At 39.0% G+C, this 26,243-nt stretch overlaps 2 protein-coding genes across 3 annotated transcripts in view; one reads left to right on the top strand and one right to left on the bottom strand.

Annotated features, from left to right (window-relative positions):
* Positions 1-26,243, bottom strand: part of SSBP1 (single stranded DNA binding protein 1) — a 69,458-nt gene that overhangs the window by 1,238 nt on the left and 41,977 nt on the right. The window lies entirely within an intron of this gene.
* Positions 11,146-16,246, top strand: PRSS37 (serine protease 37). 2 transcript variants are annotated; one of them, XM_060020030.1, is made up of 5 exons: positions 11,146-11,179; positions 13,083-13,224; positions 14,518-14,768; positions 15,388-15,524; positions 16,106-16,246. In XM_060020030.1, the coding sequence occupies exons 1-5, from the start codon at positions 11,146-11,148 to the stop codon at positions 16,244-16,246; spliced, it is 705 nt and encodes a 234-aa protein (XP_059876013.1). The 2 variants fall into 2 exon arrangements, with proteins under 2 accessions (XP_059876013.1, XP_059876012.1); XM_060020029.1 differs by having other exon boundaries at positions 14,518-14,771.

The raw sequence follows: 26,243 nt of genomic DNA, 5'->3' as shown, positions 1-26,243 counted from the left end.
GGTTGGGGGACCCCAATTAGGATTAGGATGTTCCCTCTTCTCAACTGCATCTAATTCTGAACTGACCCCATTTCTGTAACTCCATCTTCAGAATTATCCAGCACAAGCTCAAACCCTGTAAGACACCCCTTCCAACTTCCCCTTAACTGGGACACTTCTGAGGTTCTCTGGAGTGTGTTCCCCCGGATGCATAAAGCAAAATAAATCTCACTTTAAAAAAATTACTGGTTAGTGGGTTCAACAAGTTAGATCAAATCTTGCTTTCTCCAGTTTAGGAAAGGACAGAGGAAAATATAAAACTATTAATTTTTTAAAAATCTATGTTCTAATCGGGGCTTCTCTTGCTAAGTCAATTTATATTTCTGGGTCTATTGGTTTTCCATCTATACACATGACATAGTAGAGGAACAATGACTTGTACAATATCCCCAGCACTTAGCACAATGTCTAGAGCATAGTAGAAACTCAATACATATATATTATACAAATGAATTAATGAGATTAGAACTCACTTTGTGTGCAGGGGTCCCCTGGAAGGCTATGAATTAATGCAATGGTTTTATGGATTCACATGTGAAGCAAGCGTCATCAGAAGACTAAAAGTTAATATTATGCACATATATGCATGTACTTTTTTCCAAATCTATATATGCATGCATTTGCTTTTTTAATTTACTGAATACTTATATGTACCAGGAAATATTGATATATTGGATGTTAAATATAAAGGGGTATCCAAGACAAAAGTAGACTTTGTCTTCATGAAGTGAGGGAGGTAGACAATAAGCAAATTGTGATGAGACAATAAAAAAACAAATTGTGATGAGACAGTAACAGTGTTTTATGAGAAAGAATAATAAGGGCAGTAAATGAAAAATCTAATTTACTTTGGTTGGCAAAGAAGTACTTGCTGGGAAAGTGACAGTTAATCTGAGACATAAAAGATGAGAAAAAACAGCCATGGGAAGGTTAGGGTAAAGAGTTTCCCAAGAGAGGAAATGCATGTGCAAAGGCTCAAAAATGGGGAAGAACTAGGAGTGCTCAGGAATCTGAAAAGAACCAGTGAGACTGAAGCCTAGAGAGCAAGAAAAATATTGGCCTAAGGTGAGCCTGGAGAGGAGGCAGGGACCTCATCGAGCAGGGCTTCAAAGCTATAGTCAGGAATTTGTATTTTATTCTAAGTGTAATAGAAAATTTTGAAGAATTTGATGTATGGGAGTGATATGATCCTATTATATTTTTAAAACATCACTTGCTTCCGATTAGACACAGGGTTAAAAAAGGCAAGAGTAGAAACAGGTTTATTGAAGTAGACCTAGCAAAAAGTGATATGGCTTGTGTTACTGTGGCAGCAATGAAGATGGAGAAGGTCAGATAAGTAGATGGATATGAGACCTATTTCAAAAGTAGAGTGGACGGGAAATCCAGTTAAATACTATTTTGATAATAAAATACAAATTGCTTTAGCATGTATAATTAATTCACCTTTTTGTTATTATATAAGTTTTTAATAACATCATAAAAAGACTCAAGGGCTTCCCTGGTGGCACAGTGGTTGAGAATGCAGGGGACACGGGTTCGAGCCCTGGTCTAGGAAGATCCCACATGCCACGGAGCAACTGGGCCCGTGAGCCACAACTACTGAGCCTGCGCGTCTGGAGCCTGTGCTCCGCAACAAGAGAGGCCGCGACAGTGAGAGGCCCGCACACCTCGATGAAGAGTGGCCCCGGCTTGCCACAACTAGAGAAAGTCCTTGCACAGAAACGAAGACCCAACACAGCCAAAATAAATAAATAAAAAATTAATAAAATTCCTACCCCCAACATCTAAAAAAAAAGGCTCACAATATTTTAAGACTAAAAGGGGTTCTCATGCTCAAAAAGGCTGAGAACCACTGGCATAGGTAGTATTCTCATTCCTTCTTACTCTAAGCTCTTCCAGTACATAAATCTAACTCTTATTTAACTCCCATCATCTATCCCTGATTCCAGACCATCTCTCACTAGCTTCTAAGTCTGCACTACCACTAGATCCAACTTATCTCTAGCAATAAGATATCCAGGGTCCCTTGAAGCCACTGGGACTTCCAAGGAAAGGTGAAGAACAGATCTTCTACTAATTAAGACTGAGTTATGTACCTGGCTGAGCCCCCCAACTAAATATTGGTCATATACTCTAAATGTGTCCACGTTTTTTTCCACCAAAGCCCTGATGCCCTGTGACCCAAGGTACTGTGTCACTCTTAACAGAGCTTTATAAAGTCACTGATTCTAAGAACTCATTATAAACTTATATACATTGACTCTTTTCCCCCCTCCATTTCTTATCAGACACTGCCTGTTTTTACTTCCTTCTCTACCCAAGTTAGATTCCTTTATTTATCATTTCAACCATGCTCTTATTCTTTGGAACTCCCTTGTCCTAACACCCTTGAGCCATACTTCAAATGGCCAAATCTTAACTCCATTTTAATGCACCTATATGCCTTCACTGTATCTGTAGCTTTAACTCTCTTAATTTCTCATAGAACACATTAACTACACCCTCCTCTTAGAAACAGACTCCCCTGACTTGTATAAAATCACATTTTTATTCCCTCCTGACTCTTAAGGTACTTCACTGGTCTCTCATCTTCTACCCTCCAAAACATGAAAGCTCAACTTACAGTTGATCCAAGATGGAGTAGCCCCATTCCTCCCAGCTCCTCCCTTTTTCAACTAAAAGAACCCTGCACAACAAACACAACAAACAAACATAGACTCAAAGTTGACAAGAAGGAAGTGTACTGCCTAGAAAACTGGGGACTTAAGGAACAACATGGCAGTAACTTCCCTGTGTTTACCTTTTATTTATATCTCCAAAGATCCAGGACAGGGCACAGGAGCAGCCCACAACCCAGAACCTCCAACAGACAAAGACAAAAAAACAAACAAACAGCAAAAAAAAAAAACCCAAAAACGACCTCTAAGTAAAAACCTGCTGCTCCTAGTTACAGGAAAGGGAAAAGGGTGGTCTAACAGGACGTCTTATGGACAATACCCACCCTACTCTCACCAAACAACAAAGGAAAAAATGCCCACACACCATGGCTTCACCAGGGCTGAGCAGGCAGCTCATCTTCTATCCCCAATCCCAGTGGAAGCAGGCTTCCTGTTAGACCACCTTTTCCCTTTCCTGTAACTAGGAGGAGGTGTTTACTAAAGGCTCTAATGGATAAAGGAGGCAGCATGCAATCACAGAAGGGGAATATAAGTAGAAAATTGGAAATCTCAAGAAAGAACCAAAAAGAAACGTTAAAAGTAAAAAACACTAACAGAAATATGCCTTTGATAGGTTTATTAGTAGACTGGACATGGCTGAGGAAAGAATCTTTGAGCTTCCACATGTATCAATAGAAACTTCCAAAGCTGAAAAAAGAGAACAAAGACTGAAAAAGACAGAACAGAATATCCCCAAACTGTGAGACAACTATAAGATGTGTGACATATGCATAACGAGAATACCAGAAGGAAAAGAGAGAAGGGAACAGAGGAATATCTGTAATAATAATAACTGAGAATTTCCTCCAAATTAATGACATATCAAATCACAGATCCAGGAAGCTCAGAGAACACCAAGCAGGATAAGTACCAAGAAACTACACTTAGACATATCACTTTCAAACTACAGAAAATCAAAGATAAAGAAAGAATCCTAAAAGAAGCCAGAGAGAAAAAACACCTTACCTATGGAGGAACAAAAAAAAGAAGAATTATATCCAACTTCTCCTCAGAAGTCATGCAAACAAGAAGAAAGTGGAGAAAAATATTTGAAGTATTGAGAGAAAATAAACACCAACCTAGAATTCTGTACCCTGTGAAATTATCCTTCAAAAGTGAAGGAGACATACTTTGTCGACAAACAAAAATTAAGGGAATTTGTTGCCAGTAGACCTACCTTGAAAGAAATGTTAAAATAAAATCTATAAGAGAAGGAAAATAATATACAACACAAACTCAGATCTACATAAAGAAAGGAAGAGCATTAAAGATGAAATAAGCAAAGGTAAAAAACTTTTTTTCTATTTTTAATAGTAATTAATATCTATTACATCATAATAGATAACAGCTTGCTTAAAATAATAGTAGCAACTATGTATTCAATTATGTATGCTTACATATACACATATATATGTGAAATGACAGCAATGACATAAGGGACAGGAGGGAGGAACTAGGATTACTTTGTTATTATAAGGTACTCCACACGACCTGTGAACCGGCATAATGTTATCTGAAAGTGGACTAGGATTAGTTGCAAATGTATATTGCAAGCTCTGGGGCAACCATATAAAAACAGGAAAGTATAAAGAAGAGAAGTATAACTGATATGCTAAGAAAGGAGAGAAACTGGAATCATATAAAATGCTCAGTTAAAACCACGAAAGGCAGAAAAAGAGTGGAAGACAAAAACAAACATTCTTATTATTGTTAATAAGAAACAGTAACAAATATGGTAGATATTAATCCAACTACATCAATAATCACTTTTGAATGTCAATGGTCTAAATGCACCAATTAAAAGATGGAGATTGTCAGAGTGGATTAAAATATAAGACTCAACTATATGTTGTCTACAAGAAACCCACTTTAAATGTAAAGATGCATATAGATTAAAATTAAATGGATGGATAAAGATATATCATACTAAGACTAATCAAAAGAAAGCAGGAATAGCTATACTGATTTGAGACAGAGCAGACTTCAAAGCAAGGAAAGTTACCAGATAAAGAGGGGCATTATATTATGATAAAGGTGTCAATTATCCAAGAAGACATAACCACTCTCAATGTGCATGTGCCCAATGAGAGAGCCTCAAATTATATGAGGTAAAAACTGATAGAACTGAAAGGAGAAATAGTTGAATCCACTATCATAGCTGGAGACTTCAACACCCCTCTATCAGAAATGGACGGTTCCTCATCAACAGACAAATGGATAAAGAAGATGTGGTACATATATACAATGGAACATTACTCAGCCATAAAACGGAACGAAATTGGGTCATTTGAGGAGACATGGATAGACCTCGAGACTGTCATACAGAGTGAAGTAAGTCAGAAAGAAAAAACAAATATCGTATATTAACGCATATATGTGGAATCTAGAAAAATGGTATAGATGAACCAGTTTGCAAGGCAGAAATAGAGACACAGACGTAGAGAACAAACATATGGACACCAAGGTGGGGGGTGGGATGAATTGGGAGGTTGGGATTGACATATATACACTGATATGTATAAAATAGATAACTAGTGAGAACATGCTGTATAGCACAGGGAACTCCACTGCGCTGTACCGTAGAAACTAACACAACATTGTAAAACAACTATACCCCAAATTTTAAAAAAAGAAAGAAATGGATGGTTCCTGAAGGCAGAAAATTAATCAGGACATAGTTGAACTCAACAGCACCTTCAATCAACTGGATATAGTAAAAAAAATTACAGAATACTTTATGCAAAAACAGCAGAATATACATTTTTTTCAAGCTCACATGAAAAATTCATCAAGATAGACCACATTCTGTGTCATACAAGACACATAATAAATTTAAAGAATAGGAAACATACAGTGTCTGCTCTCAGGCCACACTACAATTAAATTAGAAATCAGTAACAGAAAGATAGCTAGAAAATCCCAAAATACATGGGGATTAAACAACTTACTTACAAATAACACATGGGTCAAAGAAATCTCAAAAGGAATTTAAAAATATTTTAACTAAATTAAAATTAAAACACAATTTACCAAATTTGAGGATGCAGGAAAAACAGTGCTGAGAAGGAAATTTTTAGCATTGGAGGTATATATTAGAAAAGAAAAAAAAGATCTAAAGTCAATAATATGTTTCCACCTTAGGAAGCTAGAAAAAGTAGAGCAAATTAAATCCAAAATAAGCAGAAGAAAAGATATTACAATATTATAATAATTAGAGCAGAAATCAAAGAAAATGAAAATAAGAAATAGAGAAAATCAACAAAACCAAAAACTGGTTCTTTGAAAAGATCAGAAAAATCAATAAGCCTTAGCCAATATAACCAAGAATAAAAGAGAGAGGACACAAATTACTAATATTAGAAGTGAAAGAGGAGATATCACTACCAACCCCATGGACAGTAAAAGGACCATAAAGGAATACTATAAACAACTCTATGCCTGCAAACAGGAAAACCTAGATGAATTCTGTGAAAAACATAATCTGCCAAAACTCAAACAAGAAGAAACAGACAAAAATACACTTATATCTATTAGAGACATCGATTAAACAATAACCTTCCAAAACAGAAAACACTGGGCCCAGATGAGCTCAGTCATGAATTCTACCAAACATTTAAGTAAGGAATTATACCAATTCTCTGCAACCTCTTTCAGAAGATAGAAGCAGAGGGAATATTTCCTAAATCATTCTATTAGGCCAGCATTATCCTAATAACAAAAACAAAGTCATTACAAGAAAACTACAAAAAAATCCCTCATGATCATAGATGCAAAAATCCTCAACAAAACATTAGCAAATCAAATCCAACAATGTATAAAAAACATTATACATACACTACGACCAAGTGGGATTTCTGCTAGGTATGCAAGACTGGTTCAACATTTGAAAATCAATTAGGAGCTTCTTCCCTATGTTTTCTTCTAGGAATCCCATGGTTTAAGTATTTAATTCATTCTGAGTTAATTTTTGTGAGTGGTGTAAGATAGCGTTCCCATTTCATTTTTTTGCATGTGGTTATCCAGTTTTCCCAATACCATTTGTTGAAGAAACTATCCTTTCTTCATTGAGTGTCCTTGGCTCTCTTGTCAAGTGTCAACTAACTGTACATACAGGGGATTATTTCCAGGCTCACTATTCTGTTTCATTGTTCTATGTTTCTATTTTTACACCAATACCACAATGTTTTAATTACTATAGCTTTGTAGTATAGTTTGAAATCAGGAAGTGTGATGCTTCTGGCTTTGTTCTCAGGATTGCTTTAGCTATTTGAGGTCTTTTGTGATTCCATACAAATTTTAGGATTTCTTTTCTATTTCTGTAAAAAAAAGCCATTGGAATTTTGATAGGGATTGCATTAAATCTATAGATGGTTTTGGGTAGTATGGAAATTTTAACAATATTCATTGTTCCAACCCACGAACATGGGATATCTCAATTTGTTTATGTCTCCTTTAATTTCTTTCTTCAAAGTCTTATAGTTTTCATTGTACAGATCTTTCACTTCCTTGGTTAAATTTATTCCTAAGTATTTTATTGTTTTTGATGCTATTGTAAATGGGATACCATAAAACTCCTTGAAGGAAACATAGAGAGGAAACTCCTTGACATGGGTCTTGGCAACGACTTTTTTGACATGACACTAACAGCACAAGCAACAAAAGCAAATATCAACAAGTGAGGCTACATCAAACTAAAAAGCTTCTGTACAGCAAAAGAAACAATCAACAAAATGAAATTGTAACCTACAGAATGGGAGAAAATATTTGCAGACTATATAAAGAGATAAAGGGTTAATATTCAAAACATATAGAGGACTCATACAACTCAAAAACAACAACAACAAAAACAATTTAAAAATGAGCAGAGGAATTAAATAGACTTTTTTTCCCAAAGAAGACATCTAAATGGCCAACAGGTACATGAAAAGATACTCAACATCACTAATCATTGGGAAATGCAAATCAAAACCACAATGAGATATCATCTCACACCTGTTAGAATGTCTGTCATCAAGAAGATACAAAAATCCTTAACAAATATCAGAAAATTAAATCCAATTGCAAAGGAAGAAATATAATTGTCCCTTCCTGTAGGCGACATGATTGTCTACATAGAAAATCCCAAGGAATCTACAAAAAACTCCTAGAATACATGAGTTCAGCAAGGTCAGGGAATACAAAATCAACACATAAAAATCAGTCACACTTTTATATACTAACAATGAACATATGAAACCTAAAATTAAAAATGCAATATGATTTACAATCACTCCAAAGAAAATGAAATAATTAGGCATATAGTTAACAAAATATGTACAGAATCTTTATGCTGAAAAATTTTAAATGTTGAAGAAAGAAATCAAAGAACTAAAGAAAACGAATAACATGCTGTGTTCATGGACTGGGAAACTAAACATAGTAAAGGCAGCAATTGTCCCCAGACTGATCGATAGGTTTAATGAAATTCCTATCAAAATTCCAGCAAGGTCTATTAATTATGGAGAGAAGCTTACTGAAAATTTATCAGACATTCAGATGAGGTTTTAAGCCCATAATAAAAGTTTTAGGACTTCCCTGGTGGTTCAGCAGTGCAGGAATCCACCTGCCAATGCAGGGGACACAGGTTCGAGCCCTGGTCCAGGAAGATCCCACATGCAGTGGAGCAACTAAGCCCGTGCGCCACATTACTGAGCCTGAGCTCTAGAGCCCATGAGCCACAGCTACTGAGCCTGCATGCCACAACTACTGAAGCCCGCATGCCTAGAGCATGTGCTCCCCAACAAGAGAAGCCACCGCAATGAGAAGCCCACACACCACAACGAAGAGTAGACCCCACTCACCACAGCTACTGAGCCTGCATGCCACAACTACTGAAGCCCGCATGCCTAGAGCATGTGCTCCCCAACAAGAGAAGCCACCGCACTGAGAAGCCCACACACCACAACGAAGAGTAGCCCCCACTCACCACTAGAGAAAGCCCGCACACAGCAACGAAGTCCCAATGCAGCCAAAAATAAAAATTAAATTAAAAAAAAAGTTTTAGTTAGGTTCTACAAATGACTGAGCCTGTACGGAAAATGACTAGTATATTACCTATTTCCCAGACTTTCCTGTTCCTAATCCATCAGCTCTCCCTCTCCAACAAAGCTCCACAGCCTCATCTCCTAGTACAGCCCCAATCAAGCATGAGATACCTTCAGTCACTCACCAGTTATCATCAGCAAGGTTAATAGGATACACTTCATGTTGATGCCTGAATCTTGTCCTGAGGATAAGGTTGTAGTGGAAACTAACAGGCACAAAGCAGGGATAGAAGGTATATCCTGCTTGGGGATTCTGAACAGCAGGAGAAAGTGCAGGTGAGAGAACTGGGGATGAGGATTCTACAAGTCTGTAATTTAGAGGCTTCTCCTTCCAGTATTGATCCTTAGAAACAAAATCTGAGTAAAAGAATGGCAAGTTGAGCAACAGTAGAGAGGCACATGCATTAGTTCAAGTGAGACAAGATTATGGCCTGGACTGGGGTGAGAGCAGTGAGAATGGAAAGATATGGATGGCTTTAAGAGACTTTGGGAAGTAGGATGGACTTTGGGATTGAGTGGTCAGAAAAAATTTTTTAAAGTGGAAGGTAGAATTGTCTTCTAAAATAAGGAAAACAAGTAGCAGAATGAATTTGAAAGGCTGGAGGAGTAAGGAGTTTACTTTTGACATGCTCAATTTCAGGAGCTGAGAGGAGACACAAACAATGGCTTCCAGGAGGCAGTTGTATATGTGGGACCAGAGCTCTGGGCTAGAGATACCAATGTGAAGCTCATCAACAGGTAGCAGCGTCCCCAGTGCCAAGGCCTCCAGAAAATCTGCTTTTCTGTTCTTAGTCCTCACATCCTCGAACAAGCCTCAAACTCCCTTCCTGGTCCAGAATCTTTCCAAAAGATCTAGGAAAACAACCTGAAAGTAAAGTATATCTCTTTCCCAAATTTTTACCTGTTTTAACTAATCCCACCCCCACCATAACTCGATCCTGTCTAGGAACCTCAAATATATTTCATAAACCAGCCCTACTCCCAATGTAGCTCTGTGTTCATTGTGAGGTTCAAGAAAGTACGTGTCATGTTAATTTCTCATTCCACACTTCAGGGAATTTGTGTGAGGGACTGTATAGCTTTCCCAGATCCACGAATGCTGGTTAATGAGCTGAAGCCTGGAGGATGTGGTTGAAAAGTGGTGGGTATCCAGTAGTAAGATGTAGATTGTACTTCTAGTCTTTCCAGCCATGTGTGATTTGAGAAAATCATTTAAATTCTCTGTTTCGGGTCTTTCACCTACAGGTCAGGAAAAAAGAAAAAATGATACCAGCCCCACCCCTGTCTCGTCTTTCCAGGGTTGCTGTGACACTGAAATGAGATTATGAGTTTAGGAAACTTTCAGGGGCTAGAATGATACAAAGCATAATTAATTTTACATCTCAGACTAACCTGATATAAAATCACCACTAACAATGTCTGTAAAGAACTTAGCTCAGTGCCTGGGATGCAGTAAGTGCTCAGTGAACGTTAACTATTAGCATCCCTGCTCTTTGTGTTCCCAACTAGCCAGGGACGACGGTGGCAGTCTGTTATTGGCTGAGAAATCTTTTCATTAGGCAAAAAACACTTAGAGGTACTGCCTTCTGAATTGTCACCAGCCATTCAGTAGATCCTAGATCTAATGTAACCTAGAATGTAAGTCATTCTCCAACTGTCAAAACAACCACTCAATGAATGCTTTCCATTTCCACATTTCCATAGCTCAAAGGTGCTGATCGCAACAGCCAGACCAAGCTGGTGATGATGGCTGAGTGATGTAATAGTGACCACTGGGAAAGATGAAGTTAGTGTAATAAAGATGGGAGGGGCTGAAGGAAAGGATAAGTAACTGTTAGGGAGTTCAGAGCAAACCTGAGCACACTGTCTTCATGAACTAAGGTGGAGAATCCTGTCCCCCACAGCCCTGGCCTGAAAAACTCCATGGGGAGATAAGTCCTAAGCCTGGAGCTCCCTTTCCCACGGACAGTTTAACTACTTTTAGGCAGATGGGCTTTTAGGGACAGCAAATAGAGGGACCTGGATGCAGAAGTCTAGGAACTAGGCTTCCTTGTCCTTCCCTAAGAGACCCCAATAGAGGCACAGTCCCCCAACTTCCCTGGAGCAGAAGGGCCTCCATCTGCCTATCTGGAGCCCTCTTCCTCCTTCCTGTCTATGCCCAGAGCTGCTTTTCAATCCCACTGCGTGCCCCCATGCCTAACCATACCCACTGACTCTCCTAGGTGTTCCTGAGGAAGATACTGAGCTGAGAGCTCCATTTTCTGCTGGTCTTCCGCACCTCACAAGGAAAGAGTTAGACGGCTATGAAATTTATCTTCTGTTTGAGTGTCCTTGCTGGTATGTATCCATGACTTTCTACTCTGTCCTATAAGGCACAGATTAATATAGGATGGAGTGAGGCAGAGGCAGGATGTGTGGAAGGTGCAAAAGAAGAGTCAAGAAAAACTGTCAGAAGCATAATTAGGGGTCTCCCCTCTCAGACTCCAAAGGCTCTCGGGACAGGCTGAGCCCCCAGTGCTAAGCTATGGGGTAGGTTATGGTGTACACCTGCCTCAGAGAATGCTCAACAGTGAGTGTTCCACCCTGGTTATTCCAAAATGTGGGCTTCATCACACAGTGGGCAAGCCTAGTGTAATCACAAGGACAGAGTACTCATTTTGACATCTGATATGCGCCCTTTTTCAAAAGCTTAGAGACTCAGAATGCAGGGAATGGAGAAGATGGGAGCAAAAGATCAAATGCTAGGGCCCTATGTCCTACACTTCTTGACTACCATGAAGTTCTTCTGATGGCAGAATTTGCTGGTGAGGCCTTTCCCACCACACCCTGACTTGCCTAGGTTGCATCACAAATCAGCTGTGTGAGCTTGGACAAGTTAATTAATCTATCTGTGCTTCAGTTTCTACAGTCAAAATGGGGATATTACTACCTACACTATAGAGTCATTGTGAAGATTAAACAAATCCATGTAAAGCACTTAGAACAAGAGGTCAATGTCTCTTGTCCTTAATAATACTCCACCCTTTTTTCCTTGGGGTTTCTAACTGTGTGACGACACAGAGAAGGGGGTGGTGAGGTACAAGACTGGGCTTGGGGAGGATTAACATAAGAACCAAGGGCAGCTGAGACAAGAACAATATTTCTGATACTAGAATCAGCCTTCCTCCTCTTTATTCTCTAGTTTTTTTGTTTGTTTGTTTGTTTTTGTTTGTTTGTTTTTTTGCTGTACGCGGGCCTCTCACTGTTGTGGCCTCTCCCTTGTGGAGCACAGGCTCCGGACGCGCAGGCTCAGCGGTCATGGCTCACGGGCCCAGCCGCTCCGTGGCATGTGGGATCTTCCCGAACCGGGGCACGAACCCGCGTCCCCTGCATCGGCAGGCGGACTCTCAACCACTGTGCCACCAGGGAAGCCCTCTAGTTTTTTTTTTAATAACATAATTCATTTATAAAAGCACTGCATGTTCATACTAGAAAATTTGGAAATATTAAAAAGCAGAAAAAATAAACATCATTCATAATCCCACCTCAGTCAACACATGCTAATGCATTGTCTGAATTTACTCCCAGGCTTTATTTATTTTTAATGGTTTATTTTTGTTTCTTTACTTGTTTTTAGACAATTAGATTACTGGATTAATGTACATTTTTATTTTTTAACTTAAAGGTTATCAATATTTCCTTTGCTGTTTAATATTCTTTACAAATACAATTTTAATATATATGACGTTCCATTTGTTCATATACTTTTGTATTTCAATGTCCAACATTACTGCACTGGACACTCATATTTCAACCATTTAGCTACTATAAATAGTGTTAAAATGAGCACATTTATTAATAATCTTTGTCTACATCTGATTATTTCTTTAGAATCAAGAATTCTTGGCTTTGGAAATATTAGGTCAAAGGTGACGAACCATTTACAATTTTTGATGCCCATTTCTAAATCACTTTTCAAGAAAATAGAATAAATTCCCATTCCTATAAGCACTAAATGAGAGTCTCTCTCATTGTACTTTCTTATACTGAATATTACCAATATTAAACAAAAATGATTAGTATAAATATTAGATGAAACACTATGTCATTTTGATTTACATTTTGATTCGAAAAAAATGTCAAACATTTTCACATTTCCTGGCCAACTGGTTACTTCTTTAAAATCATCCATATTTCTATCCAACTAGGAAGTTGTTGATTGTCTTATTCGTTCTAAGAACATCTTATATATGCTTCTCAGGGACAATTTTCCCCGCTCAATCATCCGTGCAGAAAGAAGACCATGCCCCCTATTTGGTATACCTCAAGTCTCACTTCAACCCCTGTGTGGGTGTCCTCATCAAAAGCAGCTGGGTGCTGGCGCCTGCTCACTGCTACCTACCGTGAGTGCTGGGCATCCTTACCCACTACAACAGCTACTACTCATTCTGCGTCGGTGGTTCTCAAGTACAGGCAGCTTCCCCTCCAGGGTATTTACATTTGGCAAAGGCAGACATCTCTGGCTGTCACAATGGGATGAGGGATCGGGGGAGGCTGTGCTAAGGACGCCTACCCAGCAAACAGAGGCCAGGGCAGGGATGCGGCTAAACACCTTACTGCGCACAGAGCAGCCCCACCGCAGAGCAGTACCCAGCCCCAGACGTCAGCAGTGCTGCTCTTGAGGAGCCCCGTTCTACGTACTATGCCTCCTCAGTCTCCCTTCGGTTTTAAAAGTTTTCTACTGGCAATAGGAATGTGTTTTGTCAGTTAAGGGACCAGCAGGTAACTGATGGTACACTCAAATTTGATTAAGTTGAGGAGAGTTCATAAAAAGAACTAATGACAAAGATATGGTCTCATTATAGGGAAAACACAGGGAACAGTTCAGTCCCCCCGCGTTTAGTATTAGAAAGGTGCAGTTACTACCCCTAGACCTAAAGCAGCGGGGGAGAGAATGTTTACAAGGGGAGAAGGGGAAAGAAAGAGAGAGAGAGACAGAGAGAGAGAGCGCTGTGCACAGGGACTGCCTGATAGGGGCTGTAACCATTGGTCAAGAGACAGCCAACAGCCACGCCCTGTGGCAACCTTACAGGAAGAAAGATGGGAGGATAAATATTCCAACCTCTCCCTTCTCCCTCCCCTTACTTTCTGGTGCTTCTTATTGGCCAAATACCAATCAAACGCTAGAGGACCAGAAAGCCCACTGACTTAATCCACATATATCACCTTCCAAAGTACAGAGCAGGATGAAAGAGTTGTGAGTAGATCTGATGAAGCAAACAGGAGATACCCAACACTCAAGTCACCTCATTCTCTTACCTCCACCAGAATGGAAATAACCCAATCTGATAGGCTGGAGCTGGAAAGGAGGGAAAATAGTATTTCTATGCCATGCATCCTTTTCTTCTCCACTACATTAAGGACACTACATAAAAAAACATAGTGGTTAAAGGCTCCACCACTCAACTGTGTGACATGGGTGAATACTCTTATGTGCCTCCGTTCGTTACTTCATCTGTAAAATGGGGATTCAAAATAGAATCCACCTCACAGATTTGTTGTGAGTGGTAAATGACGTAATCCAGAATCCAGATACAGCCCTTGGCAAAGTATCTGGCACACTATAACATTCAACATCAGCTTAGATGATGATGACGATGATGATGATGATTACTTCCAACCATTTATCCCTCCAGAAACCTGAAAGTGATGCTGGGAAATCTCAGGATCAGAATCAGAGATGGGACAGAGCAGATAATTGACCCTATCCAGATTGTCCGCTACTGGAACTACAGTCATAGTTCCCCCCAGGATGACCTCATGCTCATTAGGCTGGCTAAGCCCGCCATCCTCAACCATAAAGTCCAGCCCATTCCCCTCGCCACCAGCACCGTCAAGCCAGGCACCATCTGTATGCTTTCAGGCTTGGACTGGAGCCAAGACAACAGCGGTGAGTGCACCTCCCACAGAAAACCAGGGTCATCAGTTATCCCTGAAGAGGAGCACCCATGTCTGTATAGCTGAGAAGGGAGTAGAATGGATGGAGACCAAAGGGAGATACTATATGAGTGGTCTGACAAAAAGAGACCCTCCCAGAAGTCCAAAGCTCCTCCCTTCCCAGGGTGACTAACGCTCCACTGCTTCTTCAGAGCTTTGGCAGAGGGGGCCACCAGGCCACCTGACTCTGCACAGAGGCCACGCCATTCCTGATTGTCAGAGGTACAATTCACGTTAAAGAGTCTGTGCTCCCCTCTCCCATACTGGCTCACTTAACATGTGGAGGACACCTGAGAACTTGAGTCAGGTCACCTCTTATGCCTCCAAGAACAGACACAGAGAAGAAAGAAAACTCTGCTTTTTAAAGGGACATAAAGGCTATTTCAAAATCCTCAAGTTTAACTCTCCTAACCATGCACAAAATCATGTCTTCCCTTTGTCTCATTATTTTCTTCAGACACACACAAAACACCAGTTGAAATAGAAGGTGGTAATTGGAGCACTAAATAACAATTGTGAAAAAAAAAATTGTGAACAGGAAGGTTTCCTTTATTCCTGTCTTCCCTCAGGCAGACACCCTGATTTAAGGCAGAACCTGGAGGCCCCCATGATGTCTGATGCAGACTGCCAGAAAACCGAACAAGGAAAAAGCCACAGAAACTCCATATGCGTTAAATTTGTGGAAGTGCTCAGTCGAATTTTTGGGGTAATCTTTTCTCTCTATTCAACTTTCACTTACTTGTATTATATATGTCCAGTTAACTATTTAATCGTGATATTTAAAAAATTGAAAGCCCACAGCTTCATAATTTTTTGAAAATTTGATAAGGCTGCAGCAAAGCCCCCCATTACCTTCAGTAAAGGGCCCTCCTTAGAGATGTCTGTATTCATTAAAGGGGCATCACGCAGTATCTAGAGTTAATAACACTTTGCTAGGTTTTTATTCTCATAGATGCAACTATGAAACGGGCATTGCTTTTAAAAAATTAACTGAAACTTTTCACAAATTGAAACTGGCTTCACCAGTTCAAACAAATGGAGTTTGACTCATTTTACATGTGAGTTCTAGCAAGGTTTTTCTCTGACTTTCTCAATGTCACACAAGATTAGTTACGACAAAGCTAGATAAATGACTCAAGCTTCCAGTCTCCCAACTCATTGCTCTTTTCCTGATGCAGCATGCTACCTCTAGACAGGGCGCATCCACATCGCGGACGAGAGGGCTCCTATAGGGAGAAGATCTGACCATGTCTGTCTCTCTCCCTCTCTCTGCATGATCCCTTGTAGGAGGTGGCCGTTGCTACTGTCATCTGCAAAGGCAAGCTACAGGGGATCGAGGTCGGACACTTCAGGGAAGGGGATGTGGGCATCTACACCAATGTTCAGAAATATATCACCTGGATTGAGAACGTCACTAAAGACAAATAAGACCATACTACTCCCTCTGCATCCCAGTGGCTCTGCCATTGACAATACTAACCGCAACTTTCCCCAAATTCAAAATAAAACATCCAAATAGAAATATTTGGATGTATCACACCAGTATCCTATGTTTTCTTATTTGTGTCTCTGTCCACATCCCATAATGATCTGAAGAACCAAGAACAAAACATGAAATAAGCACTTTCTACACTGTACTGGGTTATATCCATTATCTCATTTAATGCTTATAACAAGCCTTTGAGGTTATCGTTTATTCCTACTTTACAAATAAGAAAATTGAGACTAATATAGATTACTTAACATTATTATAGCTGGTAAATATCAGAACCTGAAATGGAACCCCAAAATGTCAGATTTTCAGCCCTGTGCTCTTAGCCTCGAAATTATAGGCAAGTCCATAGCATCACAACAGACGCTGGCTTCTGTTTTCCTGCTACCTCTCTTAACATTCAAAGGGCTTGAAGCTCTCAATTGTGTCTCAGATCTTGGGTACTGAAATAAACTCTCCCAAAAATGCAGCAGGCTGAAGGGAGAGAGCTAGTGGATGGGTAGGAGGTTGAAAAGAAATGTCAGGACAGTGACAACAATCACAAGTCAAGTCCAAAGGGAGGCCTGGCAGCTCCAGAGCAAGATGAAGAAGTCATTTAGATCCAAGGAGAACACAGTATCAGGGCAGCAGCAGAGCTTAAGAGGTAGAGATAGCTGAGAGGAGGTGAAAGAAGGGCAGAAATTGGGTTTGGCCTCAGACCATGGGATTAACAAGGTCAAGAAAGCAGGTACCAGTCCTCTGGTTGAGAACTTGGTAAAACATCTCTCCAGGTATCCCAGATCGGGAAGTGATAGAGGAATTCAGGATACCCAAGAGATTTGGTCATATAGGACAAGGAAGGTTAAAGTAATGTCCCAGCAGATGAAGATTCAGGAAACAACCCCACACTATCCTTGAGTAATACTTTCTATTCCCAAGGTTTAAAATACAATCTATACTTTAATGACGTCTGTGTCAGGCAGAATAATGCCCCCCAAAAATGTCCACACCCTAATCTTCAGAACCCATGAATATGTTACTTTACATGGAAAATGCAGCTTTGCAGATGTGATTATGCTTATGGACGTTGAGATTATCCTGGATTATTTGGGTGGGACCAATGTAATCACATGGGCCCTTAAAAGTGGAAGAGGAAGGCAGAATATTTGGCCAGAGAGACGTGACAACAGAAGAGATTCAAAGCATGAGACGGACCTACCCCCCACTGCAGGCTTTGAAGATGGAAAAAGGGAGCTACAAGGCAAGGAACATGAGCGGTCTCTAGAAACTGGAAATGACTCTCAGCCACCAAGTAGCAAAGAAATGGGGACCTTAGTCCTACAATCCTTGACAACTTGATTTTAACCCAGTGAAATCTGTCAAATTTCTGACCTACTACTAGTACTGTAAGATAATAAATTTGTATGGATTTAAGTAATACATTTTATTGATTTAAGGTGTTCACGGTAATTTGTTACAGCAGCCATAGAAAACGAATACAACTTTTAAATCCACAGCCCCTAAAAGAACTGCTTTTTATAATGGGATTTAAAAACCTTCAATGGTTCCTGATTGCCCTGAGAATATCTAAACTTATTAGAATGGCATCCAAGCCTCCTTGATACTTCCCACCAACCTCATCCCACTCCCAAAATAGAATTTCTAATACTGTCTTACCACTTGGCATTGCTTCCTGACCCTGTGAAGTGTAGATCAGGTTAAAAAGAATGTCAGAGGAAAACATTTAAAAAAAAGCCCAACGCCCTCTTTCCTTTTAAGGTAGCAACCTGGTCAAGGCACAAGCTTAACAAACTTAGATCCATTTAAAAAAAAATTCCTTGAGTTGAAGTCAAGCCTTCAAGTGTTGAATACAAAGGCAACAATATTCCAGGCAAAGTATTTCCTCTACTCCCATTGCCTATGACTTAGGCACAAACAAATCGTATCAATCACTCTTAGAAGTAGATTGCAAACTGTGCTATGTTCAAATGTGTGAAAACTCCCTTAAATGCTGCCATGCGGCTGCTGTCTCCTCAAATGATGCAAAGAACAATTATGCAATAGAAGCAACAAGAAAGATTAGGACTTGTTTAAATCAAAATTACTGCCAATATGACAAAAGATAACTCAAACAGCAGTGTAGATCTGGATCACCACTCAAAATCATCTGTCCTATAGCCTCAGCCAGAGGATGACCAAAAGGAAGTCTGAGAAATGAAAATGAAATCCATAGTCCCACCTGTCAGAAAATTATCAATTCTGCAAAACAAGCAAGAACAAACCACAACCTATCTGGAAAGAAAGGACCACAAAAGTTTCAGAATCCAGATGGAAAAAGAAACACTGAATGCACTCTGTGCTCCAAAGCCAATTAAAAGTGACCAATCCCTATTCATTGCCCATTTCCAAAAGCTCACCCAGTAAAGATCACCCAATTTATAATCATAAGAGCTAGCCCTTAAAAAACCTTCTGTAACTCCCCTTCTGTGGACATCACTGATGTTTTGTTCTTAATAAAGTTTTCCCTAGCTGGAACGATTATTAATAAATGACTCTGCTCTTGACATAGGCTTTCCTGATGATTTTGTGCAAATTTTAACAGCTTGTATCTAAAGCGAAGGCTCCACTTATTCACTAGATCCCATCCCCTCTCTTCTAGTCAAGAAAATCACTCTGGTACTATTTCTCTTTTGGTCTCTTGGTCTCTCAGTCTCTCTGTCTCTATCTCTGTCTCTTTCTCTCTCTCTCTCTCTCTCTCTCCCCCCCCCCCATCAGTCCCATCAACACAGAACTATGTTGTTATATCTCTCATTAAAAAATTGTATTTAGATCTCATGTCCCCTGCCACAGCTGCTATTCTCTCCTACAATTTATAGCAAAACTTCTTGAAAAGGTTGTCTATTTTCACCAATTCCTCTCCATCCCAGTCTCTTGATCCAACTCAAATCTGGCTTTTGCACAGCACTCCCTCTAAAACTACTCTTTCTAAAGTCACCAATGACTTGTATATTTCTAAAACCACAGGTCAATTCTCAGCTCTCATTTTACTTGACATTATCAGCATCAATTGAAAATGTTAGTCATTCCCTCTTCCTGGAAACATTTTCTTTACTTGGCCTCCAGGATGTCATCTTTTTTCCATCTATCTCACTGGCTACTTCTTTTCAGTCTCCTCTATTGATTCCACCACATTTCTCCAACCTCTTAACATCAGAGTTCCCCAAGTTTTAGTCTTGGCCCTCTTCTCTTATCCGTATCATCCACTTCCTACTGATCTATGCTAGTCTTAAGATTTTAAATATGATATATAATCTAACAGCTCCCAAATATATATCTCCAGTTTGGACTTTTCCCTTGATGTCCAGTCTCATGTATTTTACTCATATAGTCTACTTTGATATCTAATATATATCTCAAACTTAACATGTTCAGAACTGAACTCCAAGCCTTACCCACAAGTCAACCAGCCTCACCCACGATCTTCCCCATATGAACTGATGACAAGCTGATGACCCTGCAATTTACTCAGGCCAAAAATTTTGGAGTCACTTTTGATTCCTCCCGTCTCTCATATCTTATATCTAATCTATAGGTAAATCCTGCCAGGTCTATCTTCAAAACATTTCGACAATCTTACCACATCTCCCTGTCTCCACTGCAACCACCCTGGTAAACCTGGAGCAGCGCAGTATCCCCCAACCCATTTTATTCTTCTACTTTTGCCTTACTAAATTTAACCTATTCTCAGTACAACAACCAAAGTGGTCTTTTAAAACCTAAGTCAAGTTTTGTCACTTGCCTCTGCTAAAAACCCTCCAATCGTTCCCCATCTCACTCAGAATAGAAGATAAAATTCGAACAATGGTCTATAAAGTCCCTAAAATCATGGGCTCCATGGCCCCTTTGACCTCAGTGCCCACTACACCCTCTACTCCAGCCACAGTGGACTCCTCGCTCCTCCTTGAACACATTAGACACTTTCTTACCTCAAACTTTTACACTTTCCCCAGGTTCCTGCATGGCTACCTGCCTCACTTCCTAAAATCTTTGTTTAAATATTTTCTTAGTGAAGTCTTGTCTGACTACCCTATTTAAAATTAGGATCCCACTTCTGGTGGAAGTACATATTCATTTTCTACAAAAATTTGGCAATGCATATGATAAATCTTCGAATTATGCATATTCCGCCTTCTACCTTTAGAGTTTTACAAGGATGTTTGCTGCAGCACTGTAGAGAGCAAAACCTGGTGGGGTGGGGGGGCCACAGAGTATCGCTTATTTCTAAAAAGGCGGTACAACCATATACAATAATATGTGTGATCATTTAAAATGGTGTTGTAAAAGAATATGTATTGTCATAAAAATTATAAGCATAAGACTCAGTTTATGAAATAGTATATATGTTATGGCTCCATTTTTGTGCCCATAGCTATTCGTTCAACAATATCTACTATTCTAAACACTGAAGACACAAAGAAAACCAAAGAAAAAGATTCTTGTCCTCAAGGAGTATACATTCTAGTTTAAAGGTACAGGTAGTTAAATTTTAAAATGTATGTCAGATAAGTACTGTGAAAGAAAACTAAAGTGGAATTGGGAGCACTGGGGTAACATTTCAAAGAGAGTACATATTGAGATTCATTTGACAAGGATCCCCCAAACTGGAGCAGGTTCTAAGAATTCTCCTTGGGAATGCAGAAAATAGAGTTGAAAGGTGTTTGGGAAAGGTGGTGTCTGCTCTCCTAGAGATATCATGATAAACAGAGAACAGTGAAAATGCCACGATCAGGGGTGAGAAAGTGAGGATGAGGAATGTGTTTATGACAAGTTGTAATAATAAAGTGTGACAAAATGTGGCTCCTGAGCCTGAATGTACCCAGAAGGCGATGACGATGAATGGACAAAAGAAGGGAAGAGGGTAAGGGATCCATCCAGGGAACATCCAGGACATGGATCTAGAGGTAAGGATTTGGATTGGCACTGCTCCTGTGGGGATACTGGGAAAACCCAAAGCCAGTTTTCAAAGCTAGGGGCCTTGAAGTGAAGGCCGCTGTCATCAGATGTTCCTCCAACTCTTTTACTAGTTCCTCAGAATTATCCAGTGCTGAATTATAAAACCTTATTAAAAGAAAAAAAGCCTGAACTGTTGATACCTGTTTTATAAAGTTATCTTTTACCTTATTTTCAAGGTAAGTTCATCTCAGTGATACTATGCTAAGAAAACTTCAATGAGATTAATACTCTATTTTTCTTAAACTTTTTTGCACATCTGAATCACATGAGGAACTTTAAAAGACATAATGCCTGGGTCCTATCTCAGAGATTCTGATGTAATTGCTCTTGGGCAAGACCTGGGCACTTGGGATACTTTTTAATCTGCCAAAGTGATTCTCATATGCAGCCAAGATTGAGAACCTGAAACTGACTTTCACCATGAAGCTTGTACTAACTAAAGCTTTCCCAGAATTTTACAGCACACTAGAGGCTGCGAAAAATGGTTTTCTGAAAACCCAGGTTTACTGGTTTCATACTGCTATATACAAACACACTAACGTTTGGGTATTGACCTTATATATAGCTACATTTCTAAATTAACTTATTTCCTAAAATTGTTTAGATTATTGGGATTTTCTATGTAGACAATCATATATTAAAATAATGAGTTTTATTTCTTCTTTTCCAATACTTACATCTTTAATTTCTTCAATGTGTCTTTAAATGTATAATTCAGTGGTTTTTCATATAGTCACAGACTTAAGCAATTATTACCACCATCTAATTTTATAACATTTTCATGACCCTGATAGAAACCTATACCCATAAGTAGTCACTACCCAATACCTCTATTCCCCAGCACCTGGAAACCACTAATCAACTTTCTGGTTCTATAGATTTGCCTATTCTGGACCTTTCATAGAAAGGGAATCATATAATATGCAGTCTTTGTGACAGGCTCCTTCAGTTAGCATAATGCTTCAAGGTCTATCTGTGTTACAGCACCTATCAGTACCTCTTTCCTTCTTATGGCTGAATAATATTCCATCATAATATGTGTGTGCATGTACACACACACACACACACCACATTTTGTTTATCCATTCATCGGATGATGGACATTTGGGTTGTTTCCACTTCTTGACTATTATGAACAGTGTTGCCATGAACATTCATTGGTAAATTTTTGTGTGGACATATATTTTCATTTCATTTGGCTATATACCTATGAGAGGAATTGCTGGCTCCTATGATAACTGTATTTAACATAAAATGTAGAAGTTCTTGAAGTCACTCCACTAGCTCCCACTAAAGGAAAGCCCCTCAGCAAAGTTTACAGCTTTGCTCTTAAAATGCTTATATATTGCTAACGTTTTCTCTTTAATTGAGAGAAAGTTGTCCCCAGTAGTTTCTGTTGTCTTCAATCTATATGCTTAATTTTTTGCCTGTTTCTCCTATTTCCATCCTTTTATTGCTTCCTGATAACCTTCTGAGAGAGTTATTTGAGCTAACCTTCCAGTTCATTAATCGACCGTCTGCTGTATCGATTCTGCTACTTAACCTCATTGTTGAGTACATTATTTCATCTAATTTAAAAATACATATTTTAGAAGCCAAAGGGAAATCAGACTTTTTTTCACCACAGGACCTATCATCTAGGGCAGGTGTGTGACCTAGAATCAGCCAACCAGAAGCTCTTAGCCAGGGTTTATGTACTATGATGCAAAGGGACACATTCACAGAGGCAGTGGCACTGTCTAGGACATAATGCTGACAGTTGAAATGTGAGTGTTGCTGCCAGCATCAGTCTCTCTAGAGGGACTTGGTTGTGTTCTCAGTTGTTTAAACCCTCTTGGTTCCCATTCTGATGTTGACTCTCCAGACTTCCCATTGATTCTAAGAGATAGCCAATTTCCTTCCAATAAATTAATTTCCTCCTTAAGTCATTTCAAGTTGGACACATGAGTTGGGATGTGGGAAAAGTACATGAGAGTTAAAGCACTAATTTCTTACCTCTACATAGTCAGATTCTGTAGACACTGTCATAAGTTATGGTTCAAAAAGTAAAGTGAAAAACATATTACTTGAAGTTACAAAATTAGTAACCAGAAGAATGACAAGTAAATAAAACTAATCAAATATAGAAGAGGGGAATAAATCTGGGGTTAAGTGAGATGATTCCCAAACTTTGGTGAATGGGATTCAAAAGTTACAGTTTCACAGTTGATAAACCAAGTAAGAAAGGCGAAATATTATTTAGAGATGTGACAATAATCACCAGAAGAACTAAGACAAATGGTAAAATGTGACCACATCTGGGCAGTGGGACTAATAACAGGGAGTGGAATGGGAAATGCTGCTGCACATTTTCTACCTTTCTGTATTGTTTACATCTTTTTCTAGTCCCCCTCTAGGCTGCACCATCAGAGATCATACCACATAACAGAAAGGGAAGTAGTAAGACCTACACACATACATACACACTTATGCACGTGAACATGGATCCAGCTGCAGCTCGGAGAATGCAAACTATAAAAGATTTAATTATAGAAGATTCAATTCAAGAGCACAGATTTGCCTCCAGATTTGTTTTCTTGGATAAAACACAAAGTAGCCTCACATCCATCATGAGCTAAATCACGCACGGAAAAGGAAGGAAATCCAACCCCAAAAGATGACTGGGAAAACGCAAGTGTTTTGTCCCTAAGAAAAGCAAGTCATAGATACTTCAGTCTGTCATGATTTTGGATCTTGACTCCCAGGCATCCCACCAATGCCAAACATGAAAGATTAGTTGCTTATTTCACCTGTTTAAAAATACTCTCAAACTTGAGCATTCCACAGGCTAATCCCGGCATGAAGTCTTACAAGTATGAACAAGAGGAACTTAAGGGTTACCGGTAAAAGCACAAGACTTGGAGTCCAAACATTTGGGACTGTTTTATCTGACTGTTTACTAGTTGATGATGTTAAGCAAATCATCACTCCAGCCTGAGTTTTGTCATCTATAGAATGGGGATAGAATTACTACCTGCATACAGTTGCTATTAAAATCAAATGAGATAATAGACTACATATAAGAATACCTGATAAAGTGTAAAGCCCAATACAAATGTTAGGTTATTATCATTATGACAGCTGGTCACAACAGACAGCTGTAGAAAAATAGGCATGGCATAGTGGAAAATTCATTCTACTACTAAAAATATAACCCTAGAGAAGCATCTCCGTGCTTGCAAAGGATGAATATTATCATTTCCAGAAGACAAAGATGGTGCTTGACCTCACACAGCTCACAGTGACATCAGTGGAGCTATCCCTCCCTTGAACTATGACTAACATCCACATGTGGCTAGCACATACCTCAGTTCACCCCTTTGGATAAGGAAAAGACATGTGTTAGAACATGTTAATGAAAGTAGAAATGAAAAAAAAATTTAAGTATATCAAGTATTGTCCCTTGGATTACAGATCCTTTAGAACTGAACCAAAGGAAATGTGTTCAAATAAGCCTAAAAAGAAGGCTGAGAAAGTATATACAAAAACGGACAAGATTCAAAGGAGGGAAAGGCAAAGCTAACTCTTTAGCAAAGTAGTGTGATATAAAGGAAAGAGCCTTGGACCAGGAGTCAGAAAACTTAGTTCTGGCTCTCTACGAAACTCTGGGCAGGCCATTGCCCTCTCTGGGCCTCAATTTCTCTGTAATATATAAAAGGAGTTAAAAGACTAGTTAACACAGCTAATCAATCATTTACAAAACATTTATTGTTTATTATGGGTCAGGTAATATTCTAGGCACCAAGAACTTAGGAAGAAACAAAAACAGACACAGTTCCATGGATTTGATGTTCTAGATGATCTCCATCCAACTCAAAGAGCCAACATGCTAAAACTCTGACTTTAGGCTGTGGAGAGGCCAGAGTGGACAGTCAGGATGGTCAAATGACCAAAGAAAATAAGCCTTGACCTCTCCAGGGAGCAATGTTCTTTCGGGGAGCAGAAGCAAGTGCCCCTCACTCCCATCTTGCCCCACCCTAGGTCCTGGGCTCAGAACTTAATACCAATTGTGGCAGCCAACTGACTTTTATCCTGAAAGGCAAGTCTAGGGCTCAAAGAAACTCCCAGAAATAGAAATATATTTTGTTTTGTTTTTCAGTTAGATAGCAAGAACAGCTACAGTAGAGAAATGGGAAACTTATTTGGTACTTTTTTTTAAGCTTATCTAAAATGACTAACATTAACAGATAGATGAAATTTCACAAAAATTAAGGATCACTATATTAATTGTTCCTAATCTCTATTTAATATAATAGGAAAAACACAACTTATATATGTAATTTTAAAAGAAAGGAATTATTTTCTATATATAAACAGAACATAACACTTCATTTACCAAACATAAGGCCCTAGCCTTGATTTCTATCATACATTAAAATAATGTACTTTGCATTGTGAAAAGAGAAACAGTATTGATTTTTATTCTGCATTTTCTATTGCCCATTTATTGATGGAGCATTAAAGAAGGAAAACTTTTACTGAGCCATTAAAAAGAATGAAATACACACACTACTATATATAAAATAGATAACTAGTAAGAACCTACTGTATAGCACAGAGAAATCTACCCGATACTCTGTAATACCCTACATGGGAAAAGAACCTAAAAGAGTGGATATATGTATATCTGTAACTGATTCACTTTGCTGTACACCTGAAACTAGCATAACATTGTAAATCAACTATACTCCAATAAAAAATTTTTTTAAAAAAAGAATGAAATAATACCATTAGCAGCAACATTGGATGGACCTGGAGAGTATCATACTAAGTGAAATAAGTCAGACAGAGAAAGACAAGTATCATATGATACCGCTTATATGTGGAATCTAAAAGAAAAAAATGATACAAACAAACTTATTTACAAAACAGAAACAGACTCACAGACATAGAGAACAAACT

The sequence above is a fragment of the Delphinus delphis genome, chromosome 9 (genome assembly GCF_949987515.2).
Source record: "Delphinus delphis chromosome 9, mDelDel1.2, whole genome shotgun sequence".
In the NCBI taxonomy this organism is placed as follows: Eukaryota; Metazoa; Chordata; class Mammalia; order Artiodactyla; family Delphinidae; genus Delphinus; species Delphinus delphis.
This window is presented reverse-complemented; position numbering and strand designations above follow the sequence as displayed.